At 54.4% G+C, this 10,884-nt stretch overlaps 1 protein-coding gene across 2 annotated transcripts; it reads left to right on the top strand.

The window, feature by feature from the left end:
* The first annotated feature begins 2,888 nt into the window (after positions 1–2,888).
* On the top strand, positions 2,889–7,784 carry ZNF48 (zinc finger protein 48). 2 transcript variants are annotated; one of them, XM_017515471.2, is made up of 3 exons: positions 2,889–3,350; positions 3,552–3,645; positions 5,032–7,784. In XM_017515471.2, exons 2-3 carry the CDS (start codon positions 3,567–3,569, stop codon positions 6,813–6,815), a joined length of 1,863 nt encoding a protein of 620 aa, XP_017370960.1. In that variant the 5' UTR covers positions 2,889–3,350; positions 3,552–3,566; the 3' UTR covers positions 6,816–7,784. The 2 variants fall into 2 exon arrangements, with proteins under 2 accessions (XP_017370960.1, XP_037589782.1); XM_037733854.1 differs by lacking the exon at positions 3,552–3,645 and having other exon boundaries at positions 2,892–3,350.
* The last annotated feature ends 3,100 nt before the right edge of the window (positions 7,785–10,884 follow it).

Genomic DNA, 10,884 nt, shown 5'->3' with positions numbered 1-10,884 from the left:
TTCCCTCTTGTTACCCAGGCTGGAGTGCAATGGCGCGATCTCGGCTCACCGCACCCTCCGCCTCCTGGGTTCAGGCAATTCTCCTGCCTCAACCTCCCGAGTAGCTGGGATTACAGGCACGCGCCACCATGCCCAGCTAATGTTTTATATTTTTAGTAGAGACGGGGTTTCACCATGTTGACCAGGATGGTCTCGATCTCTTGACCTCGTGATCCACCCGCCTTGGCCTCCCAAAGTGCTGGGATTACAGGCGTGAGCCATTGAGCCTGGCCTTAGGTTTTCTTTTCTTTCTTTATTTTTTTGATAGGATCTTGCTCTGTCACCCAGGCTGGAGTACAGTGGCATGATCTCAGCTCCCCGAAACTTTTACCTCCCAGGCTCAAGCGATCCTGTCACCTGAGCCTCCCGAGTAGCTGGGACTACAGGTGTGAGCCACCACTCCCAGCTAACTTTTCTATATCTTTTGTAGAGATAGGGTTCCACCATGTTGGCCAAGCTGGTCTCAAACTCCTAGACTCAAGAGACCTGTCCACCTCACCCTCCCAAAGTGTTGGGATTACAGGCATGAGCCAACATGCCTGGCCCATATTAGGTTTTCAATTAGTGTGTGGCCCATTGTTCATTTCATTCCCTCTGCCTGGAGTTGTTCATCCAGCCCCCACTCCAGGCAGACTCTGAACTTTGCTGAAATCAAACCAATTAGAGTAATAGCTGATACTTTTTTGCTAAGTGCTTTACACATATTCATCCTCAACCATTCAAATTAGCTGTTATCATCCCTATTTTACAGTTTGGGAAACAGAAGCTTAAGTAACTTCCCTAAAGTGAAATAGCAGTTGAGTGACAAGGCCAAGAACCAAACTGCATGAATGGTTTTATAAAGACAGTATCTGCAGCCACTGAACTCTACAGAAGGTATCTCTCTCTGCACTACATTCCTATAACATTTTGTTCATACAGTCAATATAGAACCTGTCACACCATCTGTACAACTCCATATCCTATTGGGCCAAGAGCTCCCTGAGGAGTTTCTTTGTCTTTCCAGGGCCCAGGACAATGTCTAGATATTAGCTAGTGATCAGTAGTTGTTGATTTGTGGTCCCTGTTTCTGTCACTGTTATCATCCATGCATGCCAGGCACACAGAAACTTATTCCTACAAAGCAGAACCCTTCCTGTTCTCCCATACTATCTTTAATTAGTCAATATAACTTTTTTTTTTTTGAGACGAAGTCTCTGTCACCCAGGCTGCAGTGCAGTGGCATGATTTCGGCTCTTTGTAACCTCCATCTCCTGGGTTTAAGCGATTTTCCTGCCTCAGCCTCCTGAGTAGCTGGGATTATAGGCCCGTGTCACCACGCTCGGCTAATTTTTGTATTTTTAGTCGAGATAGGGTTTTGCCATGTTGGCCTGGCTGGTCTCAAACTCCTGACCTCAGGTGATTTGCCTGCCTCAGCCTCCCAAAGTGCCGAGATTACAGGCATAAACCACTGTGCCTGGCCAAGCCCAGTGGCTCTTTAATATCCTTAACAGTCTCTTTTTTTAAAAATACCCTTAACAGTCTCTTTTTTTTTAGATGGGGTCTCGCTCTGTTGCCCAGGCTGGAGTGCAGTATCACAAACGGGGTTCAATGCAGCCTCAACCTCCTGGGCTCAGGTCATCCTCCTGCCTCAATCTCCAGTGTAGCCAGGACCACAGACATGCGCCATGATGTGCAGCTAATTTTTTGGTTTTTTGTAGAGACAAGGTCTCACTTTTTTGCCCAGGCTGGTTTCGAACTACTGTCAAGTGATCCTCTCGCCTTGGCCTCCCAAAGTTCTGGGATTACAGGCATGAGCCACTGGGCCCAGCCCAGTTTGCCCAGGGTGGAGTACAGTGGTATGATCACGGCTCACTGCATCCTTGGACTTCCAGGTTCGGGGAATCCTCCTAGTTGGGATTACAGAGGCAGGCCAACAGGTCTGGCTAAATTCTCTAATTTCAGTGATTTGTGTACTTGCTCCTTTAAACTAGGAGCTCTCCAAGGGCAAATCTTGCAGGTGTTTCAACTCTTGATCCCCAACTCTTGGCTTAGCACTAAAATGCTAATAAGTGTGAATTAATACACAAACCACAGTTACCCCCACCATCATTGGCAGAGGGGCTGAAGACACCTCCAGACACTCCACCCCAAAACCAAGCCCTTCCAGAGTGCAGATACTGGGATCTTGCTCTTGGGGCCTGTGAACCTGGGAACACAGCTCCAACCAGGCCCCACCAGGAAGGGAACAGGGCTTCTTCTTCAGCCTCTTCCTGAGTCTGGCCTTTGTAGGGCTGTCGACCTGTCCAGAGTCTTTCCGGCCGCCTCATTCTTTGTGTCTCTGTCTCTTTGTCTCTGCCTGTTTCGCTGACTGCCGTCTTTTGTTCCACTGTTCCTGGGCCTGTTTCTCTCCAGGCTTCCAGCCTCTTCTTACTGCTCCTCCGACTCTGCTTCAATGACTTTATCTCTTATCTGTTTCGATACCTCTTTGTCTGTAGCGGCCAATCTTTGGCTGGCCGTGTTTTTGGTCAGTCGCTGTCCCTCGGTCTGTCTGCCCTAGCGTCCTCTGTGATTCAGGGCTCTGATGTGAGTCTCTGGCTAAGGGTCTCTGTTCTGGGCCCCCGGTCTGAGTCCATCTCCCCAGCAGCATTTACCTGGCGTCCGCCTCTAGCATTTGCTTCTGCCTCGATATCCCCAGCCCAGCCCCCATTCCACACCCACCCCGGGCCCTCGGCCTCTCGGACCAGCCCCGCTTTGTTTCCCCAGTCTCGGCGCCCCGCCCCGCCCCGTCTGGGGTCTCCGCAGCCCTTTGTCTGCCTTGGTCTCTCCCCCACCCCTTTCCCTGGGTCCGTCTTTGGATCACTCTTTCTTTGTCTCTCCCAGGCCGGGGTGGCTGGCGCTGTCGGCCAGCCCAGGAGGTCGGCGCGGGTGGCCAGAGACACACAGCCACAATTAAGAAGAGCCTCGGGCCTCATCACCCAGCTGCAGCCCAGGAAGCACACGGTTAATACCACCGAGTTCGGGCCGCCGGCCTCGGCTTAGAGTAGCCCCTGGACCGCACGCTGCCGCCAGCCGGCCACCGAGCACCAGCCGACGCGGGCGACCCCCACAGGCGCGCAGCTCCTCCAAGGTCCTAGAGCGGCTCCGTGCGGCCCCGCGCTTCCGCTTCCCGTCCCCGCCTCCGGCGGCCGCCCCCGAGACGCCCCGGTCCGAGCCCCCTCCCGGCTTGGCGCGGAGCCCGCATCCCGGAGCCGCCGGCGGCTCGGGCGCCCGCACCCCGCTGAGGAGCTCCGGAGGGCGCCGGGGTGGCGGAGCCGGAGGCGGCCGGCAAGGTGAGAGCGGCGGCTGCGCGCGGGGAGGAGCAGCAGGTGCAGGGGCGGCCGGCTGCGCGAGCGGGGGGCACCCGGAGCCGCGCCCGGATCTGAGACCCGACGCCGCCCGGTGCCCGCGCCGGCCCGCAGAGGGCAGCGGCCGGGCGCCGCGGGCCACACATGGCTGTGTGACTGCGGGATGCTGTCTATCCCCTTGCTCAGGGCGGCGTGCCGGCGATGGAGCGCGCGGTAGAGCCCTGGGGCCCGGATCTCCACGGCCGGGAGGAGAGGGAGCCGCTGAGAGGTGCCCGCACAGGTGAGGGCCTCGGCCGTGCGCCGCCACGGACAGGTAACGGCTGTTGGGGACTCCGATGCTGGGCTGTGGCCGGCCGAGACCCAGGAAGATCGGACGTGAGCTGTACCTTCGGGGAGATGGGGGGAGGGGAGCAAACCCCTAGGGAGGGAGCCGAGCTTTCCGAGCACCTACTGTGCGCCAGGCGGCAAGGGGCTCCTCACGGACTCCGTCCCCTCCCCCACGGCCTTCCCTGTCCCCACTGCCTCTGCCCTACTTCAGACTTCATTCGGTTTCATCCTGGCAATTGCAGTAGCCTCCTCTCTGCCCTTTTCTCTCTACTGATGCGTTCTGCCGCCAGATTGATCTAAGTCCAGATCTAATCCTATGCCTCTTGTGAGCCTGGCCTTTGTAGGGCTATCCCTAGCGTCCCCCTGTCTCCTAATTAAAAGCCTTAGCTAGTGTCCAATCCAAACCTTGCGTGCTCAGGCTAGTCCCAACATGCTTTCACGCCTTATCTTCCATTCCACTCCATTATTTTCTCTTCGCTCTGTCCTGATGCAGGTTCCTATTTCCTTATCTCCTTTCGCTCTTGTGGCAACATAGTTATTCTGAACCCACAATTATAACCATTGATACTTTATCTTATCTCTCCTACCACCCTAAGCTGCTTGAGGAAGGGATGTGTGACTGGGTCCTCTCAGGTACACACAGGATAACTGATGTAAGAAATTACCAAATGGGCTAATATAATAAGATACAATAATAACAGCAAATACCAAGTTTTCTAAATAGACAATATAATATAGAGATTAACATGGGCTTGAATATCAGACAGACTTGAGTTAGACACCTGGCTTTGTTACTTTCTCTTTTTTCTTTTCTTTCTTTTTTTTTTTTTTTTTTAGACATGGTCTCACTCTGTGACCCAGGCTAGAGTGGCACAATCACAGCTCACTGCAGCCTCTACCTCTGGGGCTCAGGTGATCCTTCCACCTCAGCCTCCCAGTAGCTGGGATTGCCCAGGCTGGTCTTCAACTACTGGGCTCAAGGGATCCACCCACCTTGGGCTCCCAAAGTGCTGGAATTACAGGCATGAGCCACCTTGCTGGCCTGGCTTTGCTACTTTATAACCTTTCTAACCTCCAGCAAAGTGACTTAAATTCTTTGAGTCGATTGCCATGCCTGCAAAATGCGGATAGTCATAGTGTTAGAGTAATGTTCAGTTCAGCGAATGGCATACATTAAGAGCACAGTAAAAAGAGACAGTAAGTGCAGCAGAAGTTGAGAGGAGAGAGATTGGGGTTACTGCCACCACAGATTGTCAAGGAAGTCTTCCCCGGAGAGTTTGCTGTCAAAGATAAGGACTGAGCCACCATCCCAGCATACAACTTCCTTTTCTTCCCTCAGGTCTAGGGAGTGAGAATGTGGAGATATCTCAGCAGAATGAGTTTGAACATACAGCACAAGAAGATGACTTGGGGTTCAAGGAAGAAGAAGATATGGCCCCAGGTCATGAAGTAGGAAATGCCTCTCTCAAACCCGAAGGCATCCAGACCTGGGATGACTTATGGGTCCAGGGAGAGGGTCTAGGAAAGCCTCAGCCTCGGGACAGAGGCCCCCGGCTCCTGGGTGAACCACGCTGGGGCCAGGCTAGTAGTGATCGGGCCGCTGTGTGTGGTGAGTGTGGCAAGAGCTTCAGGCAGATGTCAGATCTGGTGAAACACCAGCGGACCCACACGGGGGAGAAACCCTACAAGTGTGGGGTCTGCGGCAAGGGCTTTGGGGATAGCTCTGCCCGGATCAAACACCAGCGGACTCATAGTGGGGAGAAGCCCTATAGAGCCCGGCCACCAGCCCAGGGTCCCCCAAAGATTCCTCGGTCCCGGATCCCTGCTGGTGAGCGCCCCACTATCTGCGGTGAATGTGGCAAGAGCTTTCGGCAGAGTTCTGACCTGGTGAAACACCAGCGGACGCACACCGGTGAGAAGCCCTACAAGTGTGGCATCTGTGGCAAGGGCTTTGGCGACAGTTCCGCCCGCATCAAGCACCAGCGGACACACCGGGGGGAGCAGCCCCCCCGGCCAGTGGTACCCAGACGGCAGCCATCTCGGGCAGCCACGGCAGCTACCCAGGGACTGAAGGGCCAGGACAAGCCATATATCTGCACTGATTGCGGCAAGAGGTTTGTGCTCAGCTGCAGCCTCCTGAGTCACCAGCGCAGTCACTTGGGGCCCAAGCCCTTTAGCTGTGATGTGTGTGGAAAGGAGTTTGCCCGGGGCTCTGACCTGGTGAAGCATCTGAGGGTGCACACGGGCGAGAAGCCCTACCTCTGCCCGGAGTGTGGCAAGGGTTTTGCCGACAGCTCTGCCCGAGTCAAGCACCTCCGCACCCACAGCGGCGAGAGGCCCCATGCCTGCCCAGAATGTGACCGTACCTTCAGCCTCAGCTCCACCCTTCTTCGCCACCGCCTCACTCACATGGAGCCCCAGGACTTCAGCTTCCCAGGCTATCCCCTACCTGCCCTGATCCCAAGCCCACCCCCACCTCCTCTGGGCACTAGCCCCCCGCTGACACCTCGAAGCCCCTCACACTCAGGTGAGCCTTTTGGCCTACCTGGCTTGGAGCCGGAGCCTGGGGGCCCACAGGCTGGGGAGCCACCCCCACCACTGGCGGGCGACAAGCCCCACAAGTGCCCTGAGTGTGGCAAGGGCTTCCGCCGAAGCTCTGACCTGGTGAAACACCATCGAGTGCACACAGGGGAGAAACCCTACCTCTGTCCTGAATGCGGCAAGGGTTTCGCTGACAGCTCGGCCCGAGTCAAGCACCTCCGCACCCACCGTGGTGAACGGGCCCGGCCACCACCACCATCCACTCTCCTGCGGCCACATAACCCACCTGGCCCAGCACCCACAGCCCCTCGACCCCGAGTCCGGGCCCAGCCTTCTGGACCCAGCCAGCCCCACGTGTGTGGCTTTTGTGGGAAAGAGTTCCCCCGGAGCTCAGATCTGGTCAAACACAGGCGCACACACACGGGGGAGAAGCCATACAAGTGTGCAGAGTGTGGCAAGGGTTTTGGTGACAGTTCTGCCCGCATCAAACACCAGCGGGGGCACCTGGTCCTGAGGCCCTTTGGAATAGGGGATGGTAGGGCAAGGCCCCTCAAGGAGGAACCACCAACAGGACTGGAATGATGGGGTCCAGGGAGGGTGGAGGCCCAGGAGACCAAAGGGAGGGGCTGTGCTGCTTAGAAGAGAAGAAAGGGCCTGGGAGGTGGTGGGAGGGGGGAGGAAGGAGAATAGATAGAAATAGGGATTGGAGACAGTAAGCTTGAAGCTCAGGAAACTGTCCTGGCTGGGCTCAGGACCTTGCCAGGACAGGCTGTACCTCCGGCTTCCAGAAGACTGCCTAGCACACAGTAAGCATTCAATACTTGTTGAATAAATAAACTGGCTTTCACCTGAGGACACGACCCTAAATTCCTGCTGCCTCCTCTTTTAAGAAATGACACTTTCCCCTTGCTGGGCAGTAGTACACACCTGTAATCCCAGCACTTTGGGAGGCTGAGGTGGGGGAATCACTTCAGCCCAGAAGTTTGAGGCTGCAGTGAGGCTGACTGCACCACTGGCACCTCCCAAGCAAACACCTGAACCAGGGTTTGTTTAACCTGAGCTGCAGTGATGGGGCTTCTGGCATTTAAGGTGATGAAATGAGGTGGGGTGGGGGGCAAATACTGCTGTGTGGCAGGCAGTACCCACCCCTATGGAGGGGCACTCTTTGACAGAGCCCAGATTTTTGTGCCCTAGAGGGAGCCAACCCACCCTGACACAGAGACACTGGCAGAATAGACCAGAGACAGAAGGTGCACTCACGGCATCCAGCCTGGTGCCAAGCCCAAGTCCTGGTGGATAGCAGATGCCAGCTGGCTGGGAGAAGGGCAGGACTGGAGTGAGGAAAAGCCAGGATGCTCCGGAGCCTGGCAGCCACATTTCCATGTGTCTCCTTGCCAATAAGCGGCTTGTCGTCTTATGCTTGGACTGTGTGTGTACACGCAGGCATGAAAAAGGTGAAGAGGGGTCTCTGCGGGCAAAACTCAAAACTGTAAATTTTGTGTGGTTCTCTTGCTCTCTGAGCCCATTAAATAAAGAGGTTGTCTTGGCGTAGTCAGCGGCTTTGTAGCTCCGACGTCTGCTTCAAAAACGGCCGCCAGCTCCATCAGCCGATGCCCCAAGCCTGAGGCCTGGCTGCCCGCAGGCACCACCTACGCCACAGCATCCAGCGCGACCCTTAAAAGGAAAACCGCGCGGCGCGGCTAAGGGAGGGCCGCGAGGAGGAGGAGGGGGCGTGCGGGGGGCGCTGTTGCTATGGCGACGGCTGCGGGCGGGAGGCGGTCCACAGGTCTGGAATCAGCGTGGAAAACCCGGACGCCGGCGCGCCGCCCACTGGGACCTGGGAAACCCCGCATCCGAGACCTCTTTATGCGTCGGGAAAAGAGCCATTCGGCTGCACGGCCTAAAGGGAGGGCAAACTGGGTGCTCCTTCTGCCCTGGAAAAGCCTGCCGGATTTCCCAGCGCACCGCGGGGCCTCAGGAGCAGGTCTGCAATTCCTAGTGTTTTGACAGCCACTGGGATTTAAAAATAAAGTCCAGGGCGGTTCTTCTCACTGAGCAATGAAGGCAACGAAACACAGAGGCGCAAGTTCCCGGCCCGGGCTCTCCCGATCGCTATGTGGGAAGAGTCCCAGTACAGGTTCTCGCGAGATCGGAAGCACTGGCCTGGCTTCCCTAGAAACCGGCTAGGGCTGGCTGCAGTGCGGCTCCTCGCGCTCTACCGGCCCCTTCCAAGTTGATGCGCTCTCGAAACCCTAGAACCCTGCGTTCAGGGCTGAGGCTCTTGATGGCTTCTGGACTTAAATGAAAACGCACACACTGGCCTGAGCACAGCCCTTTGGGAGCTTCTGGAAGTTCCTTCTCGCTGGCTTCCCTGTCTCCCTTCCCTACCAGTGTGCCCTCCAAGCCGGCCTGCAGTGAACTTCCTTTTCCTTCCTTTTTTTTTTTTTTTTTTTTTTTTTTTTTTTTTTTTTTTTTTTTTTTTCGTCTTGCCCTGTTGCCGAGGCTGGTGTGCTGTGGTGCTTTCTCTTCTCTCTGCTTCCTTTTCCTTCCTTTTTTCCAAGATGGTGTCTCAGTCGGTTGCCCAGGCAGGGGTTCAATCAAGCCATCTCGGCTCACTGCAACCTCCACCTACTGAGTTCGAGCAATTCTCATGCCTCAGCCTTCTGAGTAGCTGGGATTACAGGCGCTCACCACCGCGCCCTGCTAATTTTTGTATTTTTAGTAGATGGGGTTTCACTATGTTGGCCAGGCTGGTCTCGAACTCCTGACCTTAGGTGATCTGCCTGCCTCGGCCTCTCAAAGTGCTGGGATTACAGGCAGGAGCCATTGCGCCCGGCCTGCTTTCTAAAATTACATCTGGCCATGTCAGTCTCATTAAAACCCCACTGGATCTACACATGCTGTCTGTAAAGCCTAACTTTAATTGGCACTCAAGCCCTTCCACTTGTGTAGTTTCAGTCCTGGGCCCCTTAAATGTCGTTTCCCTTACTTGGAATGCTCCTCCACCACTAACCACCCCTTTTTAACCTCCTGTCAAAACACGTCAAGCACTGCTTCCTCCAAGAAGCCTTCCCTGACCCTCCAACCTGGGTTAGTTAGAATCCCCTTCTCTGAGCAACCCCTCTCTGAGCACCTAATACATGAGCTTCTTGAGGATAATTAGTCACTTACTCAACTGCAGCACCTACTGTGTGCTGTGTATTGGGATAGAATGATAAACAAGACGAAGTCTCTGACCTATTTTTATGCAGGAGATAGTGTATCTCCTGCATAAAAATAGGTGAGAACTATCCAGCAAATCTACAAGCAGGAGAGAATCCTGTGTGATCCAAAGGCCTCTCCAGGCCAGGTGAGGTGGCGCAGGCCTGTCATCTCAGCATTTTGGGAGTTGGAGGCAGGCGGATCACAAGATCAGGAGCTCAAGACCAGCCTGACCAACATGATGAGACATCATCTTTACAAATAATACAAAATGAGGCCCAGCACCGTGGCTCATGCCTGTAATCCAGCACTTTCAGAGGCCAAGGCAGGCAGATCACGAGGTCAGCAGTTCAAGACCAGCCTGACCAACATGGTGAAACCCTGTCTCTACTAAAAATACAAAAATTAGCTGGGTGTGGTTGCGCGTGCCTGTAATCCCAGCTACTCAGGAGGCTGAGGCAGGAGAATCGCTTGAACCCAGGAGGTGGAGGTTGCAGTGAGCTGAGATCACGCCACTGCACTCCACCCTGGATGACAGAGCGAGACTCTCAAAAAAAAAGGAAAAAAAAATTTGGTGGAATGCACCTGTAGTCCCAGCAGCTCAGGAGGCTAAGGTGGGAGGACCGCGTGGGCCCAGGAAGTTGAGACTGCAGTGAGCCATGATCACACCACTGCACTCCATCCTGGGCAAAAGAGTGAGATCCTGTCTCTAAAAAACAAAAACAAACAGCCCCCACCACCACCAAAAAAACACTGTAATTCCAGCTACTCGGGAGGCTGAGGCAGGAGGATCGCTTAAACCTGAGAGGTTGAGATTGCAGTGAGCCATGACTGCCCCACTGCACTCTAGCCTGGGGGACAGAGTGAGACCCTGTCTCAAGAAAATAAGTTTATATTTCCACAAACTACTGCCTCCTTGCCAATCTGGAGGCAGTAGTTCGTGGAAATATAAACTTATTTTTTTGAGAAGCGTCTTGCTCTGTCTCATCTTGTTTTTGTTTGTTTTTTTTAGAGATGGGGTCTCACTATGTTGCCCAGGCTGGAATACAGTAGCTATTCAGAGGCACAATCATAGTGCACTAGAGCCATGAACCCTGGGCTTCAGCAGTCCTCCTGCCGCAGCCTCCTAAGTAGCTGGGACCATAGGTGTACATCACCACGCCTGACACCCACTCATCTTTCGAGATCTTTTGCAGTTGTCTCCTCAATGAGACCTGCACCAGATACCTAATGCCCCAAAGGAGTTGTTCACTTACCCCACCCTTCTTCTGCCAAAACACTCTCTTGTCCTTTTCGTATATCACTCATACTGCATATATAATATATATATACATATATATATATTTTTTTTTCTTTTTTTTTTGAGATGGAGTTTCACGCTTGTTGCCCAGGCTGGAGTACAAGGGCATGATCTCAGCTCACTGCAACCTCCATCTCCTGGGTTCAAGCA

Source organism: Cebus imitator, unplaced genomic scaffold (genome assembly GCF_001604975.1).
Source record: "Cebus imitator isolate Cc_AM_T3 unplaced genomic scaffold, Cebus_imitator-1.0 Scaffold552, whole genome shotgun sequence".
Classification (NCBI taxonomy): Eukaryota; Metazoa; Chordata; class Mammalia; order Primates; family Cebidae; genus Cebus; species Cebus imitator.
This window is presented reverse-complemented; position numbering and strand designations above follow the sequence as displayed.